This window comes from Schistocerca cancellata, chromosome 2 (assembly GCF_023864275.1).
Source record: "Schistocerca cancellata isolate TAMUIC-IGC-003103 chromosome 2, iqSchCanc2.1, whole genome shotgun sequence".
Taxonomy (NCBI): Eukaryota; Metazoa; Arthropoda; class Insecta; order Orthoptera; family Acrididae; genus Schistocerca; species Schistocerca cancellata.
Genome location: NC_064627.1, coordinates 880,982,948 through 881,005,789, shown reverse-complemented (window position 1 = coordinate 881,005,789; position 22,842 = coordinate 880,982,948). Strand labels below are relative to the sequence as shown.

General features: G+C 41.0%; 1 protein-coding gene across 1 annotated transcript in view; it reads left to right on the top strand.

The window, feature by feature from the left end:
- LOC126159513 (uncharacterized) overlaps nucleotides 1-22,842 on the top strand; it is a 420,587-nt gene that overhangs the window by 71,429 nt on the left and 326,316 nt on the right. Inside the window, exon 3 of the mRNA XM_049916555.1 lies at nucleotides 20,018-20,209. Within this exon, the coding sequence (XP_049772512.1) occupies nucleotides 20,018-20,209 (192 nt within the window). The remainder of the gene's footprint in view (nucleotides 1-20,017; nucleotides 20,210-22,842) is intronic.

The window sequence follows — 22,842 nt, the reverse complement described above, 5'->3', positions numbered from 1 at the left end:
CGTTTCATCGTAAATCTCAGCTTTAATGTATTTTTATGGAAATGTTCGTTAACAATCTTACACGTTGCTCAACAAGAAAACAATGTAAACTGATATTGAAATTCATTAAGATCAAAAACGCGTAACGCAAGAATGAAACACCACGTACTGTTGACGGAACAAGTACGTCATTCTTTTATCATCATTTATTTGCTCTTTGCTTTGCTACGTTCTTAGGCTCTCTCGACAAAAAAGTAAATATTCCTGGGTACAGTATTATCTTTATTGGTCAATAATGAATGAGGATAATTGCAGTGAAAGAGGAGATATTTCACAAAAATGCACATTTATTCCTTACACTGACTGTCAGAAAGCATTTTAACTGACAATAATATTCATGTCCACTCAAGGTGGAAATGGTAATGGCTTTCACTAATCTTTATATTGGTCTCCTAACACATAAGGAAAATCGTCACACAAAATTTGAAAGTGAAGTTAGGACGGGATCTCTTTACTACATTCATCATTATAGAAGACGTGGCGTCTCACAAACATTCACATGCTATTAGTGCGACACTGGGTGTGTATCCAGAGGTACGTGATATCGCAACAACGTAAGCAAAGTTAGAAGCTGTCAAAGCAAACGGATACACACTGCCCCTTGACCGCAGCCTCTGATGTTCCACATGCAGTTGACAACATGTAATTGAATGAATTTAGTTTGGCGCTTCACGTTAACCCATTCATTTATCAGCATAGAGAAAAAGATGATGCGTAAATCTTGGACATAAGGCCACATGTCTGACACTACCATACGGGGGACGGGGGTGGAGATGTGGTACATTGAACGCTATCGAAAGTGCAAGGAATTATTTTGAAGAATTATTTTCGCAAAAGTTTGAACTTTGTAACAACAAATACTTCGTACAAGAATATTTATAGCACTGACACGATTAGCACGAAGCAGATACCTGCACAGCAATGGTGGAAACATGGTCACACACCAGTTACCATGAATCTCATTAAAACTGCTAAAATCTTTCTTGAAATGGGGCCAGATTCATATTCCTTGAATCTAACTCTTGATGGAATGAAACTCACTCAGATAGTTCATTAGGACCCAATTAATTCACAGCACAGAAAAATGACGGTTGCAGAGGAAGGGGGGATGGAGTATCCGAAATATCATTAACATTAACAGACAAACTCATTACAGCATCATTGATTTCAAATTAACAAGCCTCTAACGTATGAAGGACCACACGAAAGCGTATTCTTGACACTACGCAATCTAGAACACAGGTGATGGCGGGAACATGTGGTTTAATGCCACTCACCAAGAAATATCCCTTAAATTAGAGTGTGTTACTGTGAACAGTTCAGTGATAGGGTTGTTCTTATTAGAATCGACAGTAAACCATCACCGACACCGATAGTTGAGGTATACATGCTGACGTCCCAAGCTGAAGATGAAGAGATACAGAAAGTATACGAGGATATTGAAAGGGTAATACAGTAGGTAAAGGCACACGAAAATATAATAGTCATGCAGGACTGGAATGCAGTTATAGCTGAAGGAATAGACGGAAAGGTTTTACGGGAGAACATGGGCGTTGGGCAAGGAACGAGAGACGAAAAAGACTAATTGAGATCTGTAATAAATTTCAGCTGTTAGTAACGAATTCTCTGTTCAAGAATCACAAGGGAAGGAGGTGTTCTTGGAAAAGACCGGCTGATACGGGAATATTTCAGTTAGACTACATTATGGTCAGAAGAGATTCCGAAATGAGATACTGGATTTTAGGGCCTATCCAGAGCAGATCAGACTCAGAACACAATGTAATAATGATGAAGAGTAGGCTGAAGTTGAAGAGAATAGTCAGCAAGAATCAACACGCAAAGAAGCGGGATACGAAAGTACTAAGGAATGTCGAGATACGCATGAAGTTCTCTAAAGAATAACCCAGTAGACAGTACAGCTGAGGCCGAATGGACATCTAAGAAGGTCAATCATAGAATTAGTTACAAAGAAGGTAGCTGCGAGGAAGCCAAGGGTAACAGAAGAAATACTTTAGTTGATCGATGAAAGAGAAAAGTACAAAGGGAAATTCAGGAATACAGAAATACGTCGCTGAGGAACGAAACAATTAGGAAGTGCAGGGAAACTAAGAGGAAATGCCTGCATGAAAAATGTGAAGAAATAGGAAAGGAAATGATAGTCGGAAGGACTGACCCAGCATATAGGAAAGTCAAAACAAGCTTCGTGACATTAATAGCAAGCGTGGTAGCATAAAGCGTGCAACGGAAATTCCACTGTTAAATGCAGACGAGAGAACGGATAGCTGGCAAGAGTACATTGAAGGCCACCATGAGGGGGAAGATTTGTCTGATGTGATAGAAGAAGAAACAGGAGTAAATGTAGAAGGAACAGGGGATCGAGTATTAGAATCAGAATTCCAGAGAGCTTTGAAGGACTTACGATTACAACAGGCAGAACGGATAGACAAGTTTCACTAAGAATTTCTAAAGTCATTGGGGCAAGAGGAAGCTTAACCACTATCCACCTTGATGTGTAGAATGTTACACACTGGCGACATACCATATGACTTTCGGAAAAATATCATCCACACAATTATGAAGACTACAGGAGCTCAGAAGTGAAAGAATTATTGTACTATCAGCTTAACAGCTCATGTATCAAAGTTATTTACAAGAATAATATACAGAAGAATGGAAAAGAAAATTGAGGATGTGTTAGATGACGGTGAGTTTGGTTTTAGGAAAGGTAAAGGCAACATTCTGGCCTTGCGGTTGATAATGGAAGCAAGACTGAAGAAAAATCAAAACACGTTCAATTTATCGACCTGGAAAGAGCGTTCGATAATGGAAAATGGTGGAAGATATTCGGTTTGAGAGAAATAGGGGCAAGCTATAGGGAGAGGCGGGTCATGCACAGTATGTGGAAGGACCAAGACGAAATAACAAGAGTGGACGACCAAGAACGAAGTGCCCTGATTAAGAGAGGTGTACCCAGGGATGTAGTCTTTCGTCGCTACTTTTCAATATCTACAACGAACAAGCAATGATGGAAATAAAGGTTCACAAGTGGAATTAAAATTCAAGGTGGAAGGATACAATGATACGATTCGCTGATGACATTGTTATCCTGAGTGAATGTGAAAGAGAATTAAATGATCTGGTGATGGAATGAACAGTATAATGAGTACAGAATATATACTGAGAGTAAATCGAAGAAGGACAAAGTAATGGGAATTGCCAGAAATGAGAACAATGTTAAAATTTAACATCAGGATTAATGGTCACAAAGTAGATGAAGTTAATGAATTCTACTACCTGGGCAGCAAAAAACGTCACAAGGAGGGCATCGAAAGCAGACCAGCACTGGCAGAAAGGGCATTTCTGGCCAAGAGAAATCTACTATTACCACACATAGTCCTTAATTTGAGGAATAAATTTCCGAGAATTTGCGTTTGGAGCACAGTATTGTATGGTAGTGAAACATGGGTTTTAGGAAAACCGGAACACACGAAAATCTAAACATTTGAGATGAGGTGCTATAGACGAATGTTGAAAATTAGGTGGACTGGTAAGGTAAGGAATGAGGAGGTTCTGCATAGAATCGGAGAAGAAAAGAATACGTAGAAAACAATGGATGAGAGGACATTTGTTAAGACATCAGGGAATGACTTCCATGGTACCAGAGAGGGCTGTAGAAGGCAAAAACTGTAGAGGATGGCAGAGATTGTAATACATTCAGCGAATAATTTATGACGTAGGTTACAAGAGCTACTCTGATGTGAAGAGGTTGGCAAGGGCGAGGATCTCGTTCCGTGCTGCATCAAACAAACCAGAAGACTGATAACTCAGAAGAAAACAATGATTAAAACTTCCCTGTATTTTATCTGCTTAAACTGATGCTGAAAATTAGTCATTACCGTTTTCTGTCACTAACCAGCGCTTTTTAATGTCTTTCCTTTTACCTTTACCCAGGAACCTTACGGCACGCCCGCCCACTACACCCCCCAGTAAAGTAACTTCAGTATGGTGGAATCGCAGAGACAACGTTTCCCTATTCAAACTCCTTGGAGGGGTAGGTTCTTATGGGCTCCCTTATCTTTTGTGTAAAGTTCAATTTGCTGCAGTTAACTACTTAGGTTAGGTTGGTACTATTTCATTCTATACCCACTACCTACGGTTAGCTCTAAGCTTTCCTGTCTTTACCTCATTGTAGCCCAAATACTTGCACACACAAACACACTGGAGTGGAAATGGATACAAGGAAATGGAGTGACACATTACAGATATGGCTTCATATTTCTGTCAACTGAGCATAGTATACAGGGTGTTACAAAAAGGTACGGCCAAACTTTCAGGAAACATTCCTCTCACACAAATAAAGAAAATATGATATGTGGACATGTTTCCGGAAACGCTTACTTTCCATGTTAGAGTTCATTTTAGTTTCGTCGTCCACCTACGCTCAATGGAGCACGTTATCATGATTTCATACGGGATACTATATCTGTGCTGCTAGAACATGTGCCTTTACAAGTACGACACAACATCTGGTTAATGCACGATGGAGCTCTTGCACATTTCAGTCGAAGTGTTCGTACGCTTCTCAACAACAGATTCGGTGACCGATGGATTGGTAGAGGCGGACCAATTCCATGGCCTCCACGCTCTCCTGACCTCACCCCTCTTGACTTTCATTTATGGGGGCATTTGAAAGCTCTTGTCTACGCAACCCCGGTACCAAATGTAGAGACTCTTCGTGCTCGTATTGTGGACGGCTGTAATAAAAATACGCCATTCTCCAGGGCTGCATCTGCGCATCAGGGATTCCATGCGACGGAGGATGGATGCATGTATCCTCGCTAACGGAGGACATTTTGAACATTTCCTGTAACAATGTGTTTGAAGTCTCGCTGGTACGTTCTGTTGCTGTGTGTTTCCATTCCATGATTAATGTGATTTGAAGAGAAGTAATAAAATGAGCTCCAACATGGAAAGTAAGCGATTCCGGACACATGTCCACATAACATATTTTCTTTCTTTGTGTGTGAGGAATGTTTCCTGGAAGTTTGGCCGTACCTTTTTGTAACACCCTGTATAAAGGTAATTAGAGTTTATCATTCAGATACCATTTAACCATATTAATTTAGGATCATTTGAAACTAACAAGCCCGCTCTGCGTTGTATTCAGCGAAATATTTAGGAGCAGTGATTTGGAAATCGGTTCCGTGAAACCTGCAGAGTTCATTTCGTCATGACTGTCGTTAAGCTTCCTGGAACGAAAGAGCAATAAGCTGTTCAGGAAGCAGCAGCTCACAGAGCCAGCATGGAGGACGACTGAACTGCCAGATTTTCTTTCCAATGCATATTGATTTTGCTGTTTGTTAAGCTGTGTGCTCCGTTCAGCCTTCTGTCAGAGTATTAAGTCCGTGAGAGAATGTAATGCTCCTCATAGCACACAGATAACGGCATTTCCTCTCTATCAAACTTCTAATAGATAAATTTTTATTACTGGAAAGCAAGGTCATCAAGACAGTTTCGCACACGCTACTTACTCCCATTAAATAACTTCGTTTCCTTGAGACTGAAAAGAAATTTGTTTAACATATGGTGCTCCTTGCGCTAATAATAAACATATACATGCATTCAGATGAAATGTGTCCTCATTGGGTATCTAGTCTGTCGTGTTTCTTCTTGTCCGATGTTCCTCACGTTCCATCTTTTATTTCTGCCGTACAATTAACACCACCGTAGGCCTGTAAAAGTATAGTGCGGAAGCTGTTCAGTGCATCATTTAAAAAAAATCTAAAATCGGATTCCCAATATTGCACTCCAATTCAAAGTACTCTACCAGAGAGCATACAAATTTCCTTTCCAACTTTCGATACCTGTGGAGCTGGCGAACGGAATCTCCGCTGTTTATTTATTTATTTACTGCAGTCATAAAATCTGCTCTCCTTTGTATCTGACCAGGTCGCACAGTATATCAGCACTCTGTAACGATAGACGTCTGTTTTTACGATTTTCAATTTCAGTTATGACAAAACGTATTGGCACCTTGGCATGAGAGTATGTAAAATGTAAGTTGTGACTCTTTTTTTAATAACTTTTGGCTTTTTTTAAATCTATCAGTACCCATTTAGGCACTTAGATAGTCGGCCATTCTGTAGTGTTTTGAACATGGCCATTCACTTTGCATTTGTGATAACAAGTGGAAGTATTTTTATTGCACATTGTAATAATGTCTACTGTATTTACACTGTCTTTTTATAAAATGTTAATAAGGTAATCCTAGGTAATAAGACCTGTTAAGAAGGAACACTTATATGGATTGAAACCTATGTCAAAAGCTATTGACTACTATCTTCCGCAACTGGTGGCTGTTTTTACTAAATATATTACATTTGCACAGTTGCTACTGCAGCCATGCTTAAGATTCTGGACATGGATTCGATGATTTCTATTAATCTGACCTGGTGGGAATCCCAAACACTCCAGCAGTACTCAAGAATTGCTCGCAAATTATCTCTCACTAAACCGGCGTTCACAAATCGGCTTCCCTACACCCGATTTTACGCGCTCATGATATTTCGTTGCACTTTGCAACAATGCGCTTAGATATTTGATCGATCTAATTGTCTACAGCTGCCCTCAACTAACAGTGTATCTGAGTATTAAAGGATTGTTTTCTCCTACTCAATTACATTAACCCACAATTTTACACATTTACAGCAGGCTGCAATCCATCACACTAAATCGAAATTCTGTCCAACTCATCTTGTATCGTAGAGTAACTTAATGTGACCCTTTCCTATAGACTAGAGCGTTATTAGCAAACTGTCAGAGACTGCTGTCCAATGCAACTGACAGATCATTTGTGCATATAGAGAACAAGAGATGCCCTACCATACTTCCCTGAGGCACCAAAGACGATACTCCTATCCAGGACAAAGTACGGAGCTCTATTAAAAAAAAAAAAAGTCTTCAAGAAACTCACCTATGTGAGAACATTTTCTGTATTCTCGGGTCCTCTTTAACATTCTGTAGTGAGGCAACTTGTCGAACGCCTTCGGGAAATCTAGGTCTATGGATGCTGCTTGCTTCCCTTCATCCAAGATTCGCAGGATATCGTGCGAGAAAGAGATCAGTCGAGTTTCGCACCAATAATGCTTTATAATGCTTGCTGATAAGTGGAGAGAAGATTTTCTCTCTCAAAAAAATTTATTGTATTCTAAGTTGGAATACAGCGATGTATTCTCATGGAACTTGTCAGTACACGAAATTACAACATGAAAGTAATAACAGATAAAAGTAAAATGTTTATCAACCCGAAAAAGTCAAGCTATAAGAGTAAGTGAGCACAATCAACAATACAAGAAGAATCACCTTATTTTTTCAAGGAACTCGTCGACAGAGTAGAAAGAATGACCCATGAGGAAACTCTTCAGTTCCGGTTTGAAAGCATATGGGCTAAAGAGGGACAAAACTGCGCAACTAAGGTTTAAATAGCGATATACTGAAGGAAACGTAACAAATTACAGTTTTATTTTTACTATCATTTCATCTGAATTTTGCCTGTTATATGAGTCTTACCCGACCGTGGGGTAAGAGTGCGTTTCTAGTCGGGTAAATCTGCGCATTATTATCAGATGAGAAAAACATATGTATAATTTAGTTCTTCGTCATTTATTTAATTTGTAGCGTACATAAACGTAATATACCTTGCTTCTCAGCATATAACAGTTACTGTTGATAGAATATTTGACCTAATGAACAAATCTAGGCTTGCCAGCAAAAACATGCAAAAATATTCCTGTCGGAGAAAAATCTTTTTAACAGAGATCACAAATGAAGTGTCCAGAACCTTAATAACAAGAGCAGGATTCATGCCACCACTCCTCGCACTTGAGACTTTGAATCCAGTCTTCTGTTCGTGGATTCTTGTATTTTTCATTACAGCCTGGACAGTGAAAAGTTTGTAAGTTTTGTGAGTTTCTGTGTTGGTTTCCGATATATCTTCATGCCAGTAGCTGCCAACATCCTTCACAGACCATAGGTGTCCTTAAGACCTTAGTGCATCGGGCGCACTGTATATCCGATAAAGGCAATTTGCAAGAGGAGCTCACAAACCTCAAGAACATTTTTAAATCGAATGGGTTTTCTCCGTAACTAATTCGTAGAGCTTTCGATGCAAAACCTAAAATGCAGGTATGTTATGGGGAAGAAGATAATAGTTCCTTCAGATCTAGTGCGTTTTTGCCCTATGTGGGTGCTCTTTCCTCGAAGATAGGCCGTATTCTTGAGAAACACTGTGTTAAGGTGATCTTCCGCTTTACTCGGCTCTGTGAAGGACGATTTACAGCTTCGTGAAGCGGATGTGTATCAGATTCCTTGCGGAAATTGCGAGAAGTCGTACATAGGTCAAACAACACGCACCGTTCATGAGAGGCGTGAGGAGCATCGAGGATGCAAACGCTTATTACAGCCAGGCAAGTCTGCTGTGGCCGAACATTGTATTGATACAGGGCATTCCATGAATTACAGTGACGTGAAGGTTTTAACATCCTCCTCTTATGTTTGGGAATCTGTCCAAGGAAGCTATAGAGATTAGATTAGCTAATAATTTAACAAATAGAGATAAGGGTGTAATTTGGACAAAGCATGGAATCCGGCTCTTGGGGTAATTAAACTGCAGAGGAGCCGTAATGGTGTCACCGCCGCCGATCATACATCCACAAGCGAATCGAATGTCTGTACGCCTTCGTCACAGGCGGCGCATGAGTAAGCGTATTTCTCTGCCGCCGACCAGCATCTGTGACCCGCAAGCGCAGTACCGCCGCGGTGGAGCATATAAGGCCGCGTTTGGCATCTTGTCGTCAGTCTTGTGACTCATCCTGAAGATGGCCGGACGATAGGCGGCCGAAATATCAGTGGAGGAAATTTTATTTGCGCGGCTGCGTGACCGAAATTTAATGGACTCTCCATTACGCCACGACAAGTTTAAAATAAACAACAATTAGAAGTTTAGTTTCACTAAATTCAACTGCGCCTGCACAACATTCAATTATCTGTTTAGTGCAGTGTAGTGATACGTCTATGGATTCAAATGGAATACTGTTTTTTACGTATATGGCCACTCCCCCACCCCGCAAGGAACTTCTTGAAAAACAGCCGGCTGATCCGTATCCTAGTAAAGGAAGCCTCTGAACTGTCGAATTATTTAAGTGGTGTTCCTACATACCAATAATTTCACAGTCAACATCTATAATCATTTCACTAACCTTATCTCTAATACCTCTTATATTTTGATGAAATGTGCTAATTCCTTCTCTACTTGGAATGATGACATCCTCTGAAGGTGAACCCTTAGTTAGAGGGACTTCCTTTAAGCAGGTATACCTATCAGGTGACATCAATCTAAAAAAATGCAGCTCCAACACCAACTACTACAGGAATTTTTGTTATCTGAATAAACATAACTGTTGTTTTTCTGCTCAGTACTAATGTGATTATTTTGCACATATACTTGTTTAATAAAATATTTGGTTTGGAACTGTTTTATTTGAGCAAAACAACGAGAGAACGATGCTCGACAGAAGGTTGCGCACTTACGAATGATAACAGGTGCACCAGTAGAGATGGACGATCGATGCACCAGCTGGTAGGCACCGAGTAAAACCGAGGGCCGTAGGGGTCGAGGCATCTCATCCATCCTCAGAAGAGAAATGTAAATTGGCCGCCTGAAGCCACGAAACTTCGCGTAAGTTTCCCTGCATAACCAGCGCGAATACTCTGGACACGGTCGGTTGTACCGATTTTGCCACCCCTACAGAATTTTCAAGCGCCGCCTTCCCCCCTCCCCCACCATATCCCCTCCCGTTTTATCCCCTACTTGTATTTTCAGATATAATGAACTTTTTTCACAATATCATTCATCCATGACGTCTTATTTCCACGTATCACACTTACTCATTCGTCTATTTGACGTTTACACGCCCATAAGACCAGAGCCAGGTATGGGGAATCACTCAGTGAAGCAGAAGTGAAAATTTGCAGTGTCTTGCATCTTCAGTTATAACTGCAAAATTAATCATGGAACGAAAATAGTGTCCCTCTCAGAACACATAACTAAAATCCGTTCACTTTTTCTCGATCCCTGAGCAGGTGGTAGCGTGGGATGTGAGACCTGTTACAACCAGCACAGCCGAGTACCGTATCTTCGATAGTATCGTCTTCTGCCGTTCAAAGTTGAACATCACAATATAGCGCATTTCTTACATATAAACGCTCAGTTTGTTGAAAAAAGTATATAAATCACCAGTGACTGTTTACTGTGTCCGTAGTGCATAAATGGAAAACGGCTAAATTCGAATATCGTGATGGAGCACTTTTCGTCATACTACGACCATGATTCACTGCACAAAACAAGCAGTTTTGAAAGCACTTTACTGTATCGAAAATTAATAATTATGTAAACAGTTCGTGCAGGTAATTTTAGTTGTCTTAGCTCCAAAATAAGCTCTGACAGTTTTCCGTATTATTTTAAACACTTAGGAAGAAAAGAAATCCGGGAAAAGTTAAAAGAAGATACAGACTAAACAGAAAAAACTAATTAGGGAACTTGATGATGATCATGATCATGATGGTGTTTGGTTATGCGGCGCTCAACTGCGCTGTTATCAGCGCCCGTACTATATCCCAATCTTTTATCAGTCCAATCTCGCCACTTTCATGGATGATGATGATGATGAAATGATGAGGACAACACAAACATCCAGTTCCCGGGCGTAGATCGGGTGCAGTGGCAAGAACAAGAGCAATGTAAATGGCATTAATGGCAGAGCGAAAGGAGAGGGAATGCTGGGGAGAGAATGGTACACATCTTTCAACGTTTAAAAGCCCCTTAATCACAATGTCTGGATTCAGAAGGCTGTGGCTTGTGACGGGAAGTGCATATTTTACTTACTCTTTCTCAATTTATTACAAAGTGTTTTTTTGACAACAGCGCTATAGCTATATTTACGGAATAGTTATGCCATCTTATACTGACATTTACCTTTAGTTCTTTATTATGAAGTTTTTAGCATCCGCAGGGGTTTTCAAGCTGACGTGTTGTGTAGGCGTATGGCAGCAATATAATTGCCGACACTGCGAGTTGCAATCTTTACTGTCTGAAAGACGCAGCCAAGCAGACCAACTCCAGCTCATCCTTTGTCAACTGTTTCCCAATACCATAGACAATTTCCAATAGGGCACTCTATTTTTTGACTGATTTGTATTTACAACTTATTCTCAAACTTCTTCATTTATACAAAACTTCCGGTGTTTAATACATTCTTTTGTAACCATATTAAAATTTAAGATTTCGGCTCCCCAGAAAACCTGCTGCCTTGGAAGGTGGCACGATTTGAGCCTCCTACCCTTATCCCTCGAGCCGGCCCTTCTTCTGTAAGAAAGAAGAGGGAGGAAATTATGGGAAAGTTATTGGTGGAAGTAAAGCTGTGAAGACGGTACATGAACCGAGCATGGATAGCTCATAAGCTAGAGAAATTGCCCTCGAAAGCCGAACGTATCGAATTCCAGCCTCGGTCCGGCACACAGTTTTAATGTCTCAGGAGATTATATAAAATCATCCGGGGAAAGCTTCTCTTATTGTGTGTGTTCTTTATCATCTATCACTTCCATGTAATGCTACACGACAGTGTTAGCTCTAGCTGCAAATACCCCTATAACTGATGTAAGTACTGTCACACTTTTCAGTACGACCCTGATGTTCGTGTATCGTGATTCTGTTGCCCACTGGGTGACATAATTATCCTAATCACCTTCTTACTTGAGCAGATGGCTTTAATTATTGCGCTTCGCCCAGGTGGCTTAACTGTAAAGTAGACTCATGTGTCTCTACCGGTCTGAAATCAGACATTCGGCCAAAGGTATGATTATTCACTCCATTCAAACGATGCTGTTATTGTTCCTCACATTCAGAAACACCGCACAGGATTAATGAATGCGGGGAAAACTGTGAACGTCTTAAAAATATACTCTTGTAACACCATAGCTCTAATGCTGTACGGATGTATTTTGCTTTTGTTTCATTTAATGTTACATCATTGAGCTTCTGTAAATGTGTTTGTCTGAATCGATAACACAAAATTGTATACTCCTTTCTTCGTAAAAACTTTGACGTTATGATTTGATTCTATGCAATGTAGTATATCTGTCATTTAAATTCTTTGTCCCATTTAGAGGGAACGAAACTTACTGTATATAATTGTAATTACTGTTTGAATAATTTTTTGTAGAAATGTTACTATGTGCAAATGTTCTGTGTTATTTAATGCGTTTGTTTGCTGTTATGTAAACTGCTGATCCTCACTTAGGGTTCTTAGTTATTCTGTATGTAAAAGTTGTTGTGGTTCCCCTCGGGAACGGAACTGTGTAGCGCGCGCAAATTGTGGTTGGCCTAGGTAGAAAAGATGGAATAAGAGTCAGTCGGGAACGAGCTACGAGTCGGGGACGAGCTTCCAAACTCTGCACTGCCATGTAAATGTTGCATGTTGTGCTGGTTCCGAGAGAGGCTTTTCCTGCCACTTTCCAATGCCTCGGATGGATGGATAAATAGCTGGAACTATTCTGGAATTTGTATCTGTCATCGCCACCAAGAAATGACAGAGTCCAGCAATTTTACCTGCAAATCCACCTACCAACATGCAAGTGCCACCACATTGCGCAATCACTGTATCGGAATGCTATAATAACGTACAGTGAAGGATCAGCTCATTGGATGCTTTAGTGTGCACAAATATAAGGTAACTTGCTAATGTTCAGTGAAGGATCAGCTCATTGGATGCTTTAGTGTGCACAAATATAAGGTAACTTACAACTCAATTTCTGTACCTACCTTGATTTTTTCCTTATCATAACACCTCTCAGGTTCCTCTCCGTTTGAACTAAAGTGATTACTGAGTGTCCCTACTGAAAGAACATTAAAGACCAGTTTTTTTGCTAATTAATGCCTCTTGAACAAAGTAAAAAGGAAGTTAAAGTTAATGTGGCAATAGAGTGAGTTAAAGTTAATGGTGCTTGCTGAAAATAATTTTCCTAATAAAACTGCTGATTAAAGTGTTGTTGCGAACTTCACATTAATAGTTCATAAGACTGAGGCTTATAAAGTTTTGCTTTGTAAATGATCACATTACTGCCTGTTGTAAATCGCATTAGGTGCGTCAGTATCTTACATATATGTTAATTTTGTCTCTCAATGTAGTAAAAGTGGAAAACTGCAGTTGTGAAACGTTATATACTCATGTTTGCTAAGTGTTTGTCTCTCTTGTGTATTGGAAGTTCATATTAATAATATAACAGGATCCACAGTTAGTCTATTGTGTTAATGCTAGGTAACAAGTAATGGGAAGACCACTAATTACGAAAACCATAATTTCTTTATTCAAATGATAGTGAGAAGCTATCTGTTAGTGGATTCCAATTAACTTTCATTTTAAACAGTAAGGTATTTAACTGAGAGAGACTTAATCTATATCCAATTAATGATTCTGCAGTTAATAGTAATAATAACGTTATAAAGACCATTCAGTTTGTGTAAGCCCTGAAAGTAATAGTGTGTTTCGGTATCTGTTATAATTTTGCAAATAGTTTGTGCTGCTCTAACTGTTAGTTTCAGTCTTACCGTAAACATATGTATGTGTCAGACTTCACTGCACTCGCGTGTGACAAAGTATAGGTTGTGTTTATCCATTAAAGTTACTAATAACTATTTTCTTGAATGAGAATGTTAATCATTGTCTTCCCTAGTTAGGCTGGCGATCGTTTTCTTTATCAGTTAATCAGTGCAGATAGGCAAAATTTTGTTTGTTGCTGTTCAAATATTTACGTAATTCTGACTTTCATTTCCGATAAGCCACCTCCGTTAGGTACAACACGGTCAACGTAACATAATTCCTCTCAGATGGTAACACTGCTCTGTTGCTTTATACCATAATTGCTGTAACAAATTAGTTTTAGTACACAACCTGCTTCCAGCTATAAGGTTATGGTACAGCAATGACAGACGGTAGTGTTATACGTGGCTTTCCCGTGACAGGACTATTTGTTCTGTTGGGGCATAGTACGTAATAAACCAAACTTGGTATTTCATTACATAAGCTACGTAAATGCAACTGCAGTGTTATACTCTTTTTACAACTAACGTAGGTTGTAGACAATCTTTCAACTGTAATTAAAGTCTTATTTAGACCAAGCGTGTTTCGCTCTCTTTCAAAGTTACTTCAGGGGTCACTCACTATAAGAGTGCGGTTTCTCTTTTAATTTCTTTTGCAAAGATCGTAAACAGTTCTTATGCCTTAATTTACACCTATTAAACGGTATTAAAATGATATTACAATTTATGGTTTTTCTGTAACTTTCTTCAACACGGTTAAGGTTTTACTGCACTGCGTTTCGTTGACATGGAATATATATTCATTTGCATGTTCTGCAGTTGTATACACATCATACGTACTTTTTTCTGCTGTTGAGGATGTGGAACCCTCTGCTACTCCTCTGTGTTTATGCGTTTACATTTTTTTCCCTCTGTGTGTGTGTGTGTGTGTGTGTGTGTGAGAGAGAGAGAGAGAGAGAGAGAGAGAGAGAGAGAGAGTGTTCGCCTGCGGGTCCGTTTATGTACCTCACAGGGGAATAGCAGGTGCTTTCACAACCACAAAAACAAAAGACGACCACATTCCGCAACATCAAAACAAAGCACACTAGCTGACATTCTCTTTATCTCATGTACGATTGTACAACTTTGGTCTTAGGCCGTTTTCAAGTATTTTATGGATTCCTTAATTGTATATTGCTCCTATCACTCCACGTAATTGTCATAAAAGAGTTGGAAATAACTTTTCGTTATTTTAGGAACACGTTATCTTCGTCCGTAAAATTTTTGAAAATGGCCTGAGGCCGAAAATGTACAATCGTACGACAAATAAAGAGAATGTCAGCTGAAGGCATCATAAAATAGTTCTAGAAATTCATCGCAGCTGGAGGTACTGCCACAGTGAAGATTACAAAAGACACTAGGTTTAAGCTGTCTCCATGCCAAATTTAATGGAAACCGGTTCATTGTGTTAGTTGTGAACTCATAACAGACAGAGTTACCTTCGCATTTATAAAATTAGTATAGACTGTGCTATACATCTTGTTCAAAGCGAAACCTTCCATAGTAAAAAATTACTGGTGCAAGTAAGCTAGACAATCTAGAGGTCGTTTAAATGACTCCCAACTACAATACGATACGTTAGTTACTAGCTGCTCACTTGCGGTCGCAAATATCGGTAAATAACCAGTGTGAAAGTGAAACTAATAATGGACAACCTTTGTGGCCTGCTCTCGTGGTCTGTTCAGCAAACACTTCGACGAATTCATGTACGATGTATCAACTGTGTATAGCTGTGTGTTGAAGTTGGTTTGACTCTGTAATTGAGTTTCCTAGTATGTAGTATTCCCCATTTTTCCTTTCTTTTTAGACGACTCATTTGATGGTTACTTCCTATGAAATCGACTACGGTAGTGATATCAGATGAACGAAATGACTTTTGTGCATTACGACTACGATTTTAAGAAAATTTTACTATGAACTTCATTTTAAGTGTACAGCGGTTTATTCTAAAGACTGGTCGAAAATTCATGAACTCTGACGGCACAGAAGAGAGCCCTCTGACCGAACAGGCTGAGCTACCACGCCGCGCCATTTGGCTCTCCGACCTCGGCTCACGACCAAACCACAACTTCCATATGTTGTCAGCCATGCTTGAACAACCTGTACTCGTACGTCCATTATGTGTTTTCCAGTACAGGCGAGACATTTTATTTGAAAGTCGCTTGCCCGATTTCGACGGACAAATACGATATTGCATGCACGTCCAATGGAACTTGACGTCGTAATTCAGAATAATACAGGCACTGCAATATCGTATAATAAAAACGGGGTGACAGAAGCATTGATAGGACGAGAAGGAGAGGGATGGAGTCTGTCTGTTTCTTTTTCTTTTACTTTGGGGGAAGGGCTGTAACGAAACTCAAGTGAAACAATGTACAGGAAAATAGAAGCAAATATACACGTAGATCCATGAACTCAAATATTCCAATACTAAAACCTCTAGTCAGTGCACTTAACTTGACAGAGCAGCTAGACAGTACTCACAGTCAAACAAGTGACTGCGGTGTTGCCATTTTTTTTTATTTATTTATTTTTTGACTTCCACTTTCTACCGAAAATATTCACGGGAGAGTTGTACTGTTAGTGCACGAATTCTGGATCAGTCTATGTACACTGATATAAAAAAATATCGCAACAACAAGAAGGACTTGTGCGTAGTAAAGAAAAGCTGGTAGGCGCGTTCCTACATCATAAAATTGACGTCTAATCAGAGTTTGCGGTAATTCCATAAGAGTGGTGCAAGTAGCACCACTATGAGGATGCAAATCATATTGGCTTTAAATAAACGCTCTAACGGTCGATGAACCATAGTTAGCCGTCCTGGGTGGCCGAGCGGTTCTAGGCACTGCAGTCTGGAACCGCGCGACCGTTACGGTCGAAGGTTCGAATCCTGCCTCGGGCATGAATGTGTGTGATGTCCTTAGCTTAGTTAGGTTTAAGTAGTTCTAAGTTCTAGGGGACTGATGACCTCAGAAGCTAAGTCCCATAGTGCTCAGAGACATTTGAAGCATAGTTACCTTTGAGACTGGACATGGTGAGTTGATGTTAGTCAGGAATGCCTTTAAAACAACAAAGTCACCATTATCAACAGATCACTCAGTTTGAACGACCTCGCGTAACAGGGCTACGAGAACCTGGATGTCCCTTCCGCGATACTGCAGAAAGACTTGAGAGAAATGTATCGGCTGTGCATGACTGCTGACAGCAGTGGTCACGAGAAGGTACGGTCGCAAGAAGACCGGGCTCCGGTCGGTCACGTGACACTACGGAGAGGAAAGCCCGTCGGTTTCGACGCATGGGTCTGCGCGCATCGGACTGCATCTTCAGCAGCAATTCGAGAGGCAGTTTACGCCACATTGACACAACGAACTTTTGTTACTCGGTTTCTTGAAGGAAGCTGACCTCAAACTGCCGCCGTTTGCAGTTCTGTGGTGACAAGCGAGAGGTTACTGGAGGACTGAGTGGAGATTAGTTATGCTGATTCCGACGCAGTGCCAGTGATGGCAATATGTTGGTTAGAAGGAGAATGGGTGAAGGCATGCGACCAATCTGTCTGCGTACTAAACACGCTTGTATACGTCTAAAGCTGTGGGCTGGGGTACGATTTCGTATGACAGCAGGAGCACTCTAGTCGTTATCCCACGCATATTGACAGCAAATCTGTATATCCATCTGGTGGGTCGATATGTTGTGCTGCCGTTCATGAGCAGCATTCAAGGTGATGTTGTCCAACAGGATAACGCTTGCCGACATACAGCTGTTGCAACCCAACGCCCTCTACAGGGTGTCGACGTGTTGCCTTGCCCTACTCCATCAGCAGATCTTGCTCGAATCAGGCTCGAATGGGACAACATCGGACGATAGCTTCAGCGTTAATCACAACTGGTATTAACCGTCCTTGTATTGACTGACCAAGTGCAACAGGCATGGAACTCCATTCCACTAACTGACGTCCGGCTCTCTGAAACACAGTGCATGGAAATTTGAATGCTTGCATTCAACATTCTGGCGGTAACTCCGGCTCTTAATACACTACTGGCCATTAAAATTGCTGCACCACGAAGATGACGTGCTACAGACAAGAAATTTAACCGACGGGAAGAAGATGCTGTGATATGCAAATAATTTGCTTTTCAGAGCATTCACACAAGGTTGGCGCCGGTGGCGACACCTACAACGTGCTGACATGAGGAGAGTTTTCATCCGATTTCTCATACACAAACAGCAGTTGACCGGCGTTGACTGATGAAACGTTGTTGTGATGCCTCGTATAAGGAAGAAAAATGCGCACCTTTGATAAAGGTCGGATTGTAGCCTATCGCGACTGCGGTTTATCGTATCGCGACATTGCTGCTCGCGATGGTCGAGATCCAACGACTGTTAGCAGAATATGGAATCGGTGGGTTCAGGAGGTAATACGGAACGCCGTGCTGGATCACAACGGCCTCGTATCACTAGCAGTCGAAATGACAGGCATCTTATCCGCATGGATGTAACGGATCGTGCAACCACGTCTCGATCCCTGAGTCAACAGATGGGGACATTTTTAAGACAGCAACCATCTGAACGAACAGTTCGATGACGTCTGCAGCAGCATGGACTATCAGCTCGGAGGCCATGGCTGTGATTACCCTTGGCGCTGCATCACAGATAGGAGCGCATGCGATGGTGTACTCTACGAAGAAACTGGGTGCACGAATGGCAAAACGTCATTTTTTCGGATGAATCCAGGTTCTGTTTACAGCATCATGATGGTGGCATCCGTGTTTGGCGACATTGCGGTGAACACACATTGGAAGCGTGTATTCGTCATCGCCATACTGGCGTGTCACCCGGCGTGATGGTATGGGGTGCCATTGGTTATACGTCTCGGTCACCTCTTGTTCGCATTCACGGCACTTTGAACAGTGGACGTTACATTTAAGATGTGTTACGACCCGTGGCTCTGCCCTTCATTCGATCCCTGCCAAACCCAACATTTCAGCAGGATAATGCACGACCGCATGTTGCAGGTCCTGTACTGGCCATTCTGGATACAGAAAATGTTCGACTGCTGCCCTGGCCAGCACATTCTCCAGATTTCTCACCAACTGAAAACGTCTTATCAATGGTGGCCGAGCAACTGGCTCGTCCCAATTCGCCAATCACTACTCTTGATGAACTGTGGTATCGTGTTGAAGCTGCATGGGCAGCTGTACCTGTACACGCCATCCAAGCTCTGTTTGACTCAATGCCCATGTCTATCGAGGCCGTTATTACTGCCAGATTTCTCAGGAACTATGCACCCAAATTGCGTAAAAATGTAATCACATGTCAGTTCTAGTATAATATATTTGTCCAATGAATATCCGTTCATCATCTGCATTTCTTCTTGGTGTAGCAGTTTTAATGGCCAGTTTTGTATACTAGCATTTACATTTACAATGGCTTTTTTCGTGTACCCCTTAGCTAGTGAACTTACGATGTTAATATATATCCAAGACAAATGTTTTACCGAAATTTCGTTGCTCTACATTAAATATTGCTTTATGATGGGATTTTTTCCGTCTGTTTATATCCATGTCAGATTTGAAATTATTTTCTGTTGAAGGAAATTTATTCTTTATGCTGTAATGCTCTTAGGTGACTTTTTAATGATTTTAGACGCAAGATTGGAACAAAACTATGTACCCGTTTCCAAAATTATAATATGGACCAAAGCAACTAAATCTAAAATAATCACCATTGTAACAAAAATGGTTCAAATGGCTCTGAGCACTATGGGCCTTAACATCTGATGTCATCAGTCCCCTATAACTTAGAACTACTTAAACCCAACTAACCTAAGGACATCACACACATCCATGCCCGAGGCAGGATTGGAACCTGCGACCGTAGCGGTCGCGCGGTTCCTGACTGTAGCGCCTACAACCGCTTGGCCATCACTGTTATAATAAATTAACTGATCACTCACTAACTACCAAGCAAAATGGCAACAATAATATTCAGTTATACTGTGGACTATAACTAATCAACTACTTACATGTAGTCTGGCTGGCACAAGCTGCTGCAAACTGCTACATTGACTTGAGATATCTTTATAGTGATGCCCAACGGTTGCTAGCGCTTGTATATTATGAAATGTCTGAACATTCACAAATGTGTATATGAGGTTTCCATTGTGGAATCATATTTCTGTTGCAGCTAAGACACACTAAAAGATGATGTATACAATTGTAGCCAGAAGATCTTGAAGGGTTAAGGAATTTGTTTAGGTGTGTAACGTGGAGTATTGCGCTTTTGCAGGTTTCCTGCGCCCGGAGTTCGGTCCGGACTCAGCGAGCAACTTGGGGCTGCTGGACCAGATAGCGGCGCTGCAGTGGATCAAGGACAACATCGCCGCCTTCGACGGCGACCCCACCAACGTAACGCTCATGGGCCACGACACGGGCGCCGCCTGCGTCAACCTGCTGCTCGTCTCGCCCATCACGGAGCAAGGTAAGCGCCCAGGCGGTCAAGTCCGAGGGAGCAGTGCCGAGGAGTTGGGAGCAGCCAGCGCAAGGTCGGACCGTAAGCCCCAAGGAGTCAAGGCGTTGATTAGTTTGGACTACACTAGGAGCTACAGTGCCTCGTTCTTTGATAGTGCGAGGGTTGTTCAGTATGTAACCTAACAAGATGTTAAATCTTCCAGCTTGTTAGACCGCATCCTGTTGGTCTTCAGTTTCTCCTTACACAGTCCACGTTTGAACCCTGTGCTGGAATACGAAAGAAGAGGAACCGCCTTCTCACTCTGTTATATTACCGTTAATTTCTGGATTTGCTGACCGCAGAATTCATTGGAAAAATTGGTATGAACGCACATTTTTCAGTCATAAAAAAATAAAGAAACCTTTTACTCGATCACTTCCACACTACGGATGTCTGTAAAGTGATGTGTGGCTGTTACTAAGTGCACATTATATGATCAAAAGTGTGGGGGCCCCTTTATAATGTGGAACTGTTCGTTACATATCGCGAGCGTTAGATCCACCACTATAAAAGGATGCGAGGGTTATTGTGTTGTCAGTAGGGATGTGGTAACAGCAGAAAGGTTCGATCAGCAGAGCTCAGTGGAGTAGTCATTGGATGTCATCTGAATAACAAATCCATCGGCAACATTTCAGTCGTTCCAAAGCTGCCCAAATTGACTGTTGGTAATGTGACTCTGAAGGAATGACCACAACTAAACCAAGACCAGGTAGACCACATGAAAGAGATAGCGGGGCAAAAATGGTTATTGCGGCAAAGTAGTCATAGGGGTTCTAACGACCATACCACAACAAAGGTCAAAAATATTGCATTTTCGGGCAACAACAAAGTTATATTATGTGGCAGGTGTCATTACCGCACAGTTAATAAAGTCATTTCATGAAATGATGGATAAACTAGGCACTCATCTTTACGTGTTTCCCACGCTGGTCTCGTTGTGAACTCATGGCTCAATCGTCGAAAATCTAGGTGGTAATGATTCCAAGCTCGGATGCAAAGAGGCCTAGGTGTTATTCTGCGGTATTCAAAAGTTTTGTAGATATGTTTCATAAACTGTTCTTGAAGATTAAACTTTTGCAAGTTAGCACAATGGTGATGTAAAAAAGTAATCAGCATGTGGGGCGGCGAGTGAGTAAGCAAAGTTGCTTGTGAAATAAAGTTTGTTATTTAAACGTGGGAAAAACACTGCACTTCCCGGCTTTTGGAATGTTGTATAATGCTGTCTTTCGCCGTTCTCAACACAGGCTCTCTCTTTGCTTTTTGGCACCCAGAAAGTGATTTAACGAAACGTGGAGCCTGTAATGAGAGTTCCTAGTGCCCACTTAACCTGAGAATATTATTATAGCTGCAGCTTATAGCTCTGAAGAAGTAGGAGATTGTTCGGGATTTCTAATCAAAAACAATTTTCCAAAATAGTTGAGTATATTCTGAAATTCACTGATAACATCACAATTATCCCAACAACCTAACAAACAGAGCAGTTCAGAGTCTAATTCGCTGATGCAACTATAAATGTCCGAATTGAATGTCAAAAGAATGCTCGCCAAAATTTGATGAGAAAATCTCATCAAACGCCACGCTAAAATGATTGGTAGAATGTCTGTCCCGCGACGGCACGTGAAAATACAACAACACGCAAACTGAAGCTAGATAATGAAAATCATTCCAAAAATAATCCCTCATTTGAAATGTTTTCACAGTTACGCGTATACATCGTAACTCAATACGGCACCCGAGGCAGTTTGTAGCAGCGCTACCGTAGCGAAGCGACTCCCGACACAGCTGACGTGCTATTCAGCGTCTGGAGAGAACTGGGGCTTTTCTTACTCGCGCAGTGCTCTTATATATATAGCCTCGGTGCGGACGGCTAAGAGAACGCCGGCTCTAACTTGGCTCTCACGACTGGCCGCTGGGCTAGTAACGCACCACTTCAAGTTACATAATAATTTATAGCTTCTTTTGCTGATGGCTTATGAAGCTGTTAATTTAATCGTGCATTTAGCACGCAGGTAAGTATTTATAATAAAATTATGACGTGGCTAAGTTAAATATCTTGGGCGAGAGAAATAATTAAGTTACGCTGCACGCAGCCGATGAACTCTGAACTGGTCCTTTTGAGATCCGCTATCGCTATAATTTTATAGGTATTCAAAAGAAACTTTTCACATCTTCATAGTCATAGCGGACCTCCAACCTATTTAAATCTAAACATCCTAGTCTTATTCATTAGCCTACTTAATCTATCTTGCTTCCTTCAGTTTTGAGATGAAAACCAGAAAATCATGAATTTCCACTAAAGTCTTAACCTGTGAAATCCAAAGTACTGTTTTTATTAAATCATTATGAAAGATGAGTCTAAATATAAATTTTGAAGTCTCTAGCTCCTTTCTGTTGCGCCAATTATTTTTTTAGAAAAACGCCCAAATTACAAAAATGGCTGAAGTTATCGCACTGATATTTAATACACATTAATTTAGTATTATTCCTTACATGCTGGATAAGTTTCAGATCATTTGCTTGAATTTTAAGGTATTGCGCAACACTTATGACGTCAGAGCTAGTTACAGCAGACTGGCTGGCACACAATGGAAACTGATGTGAAT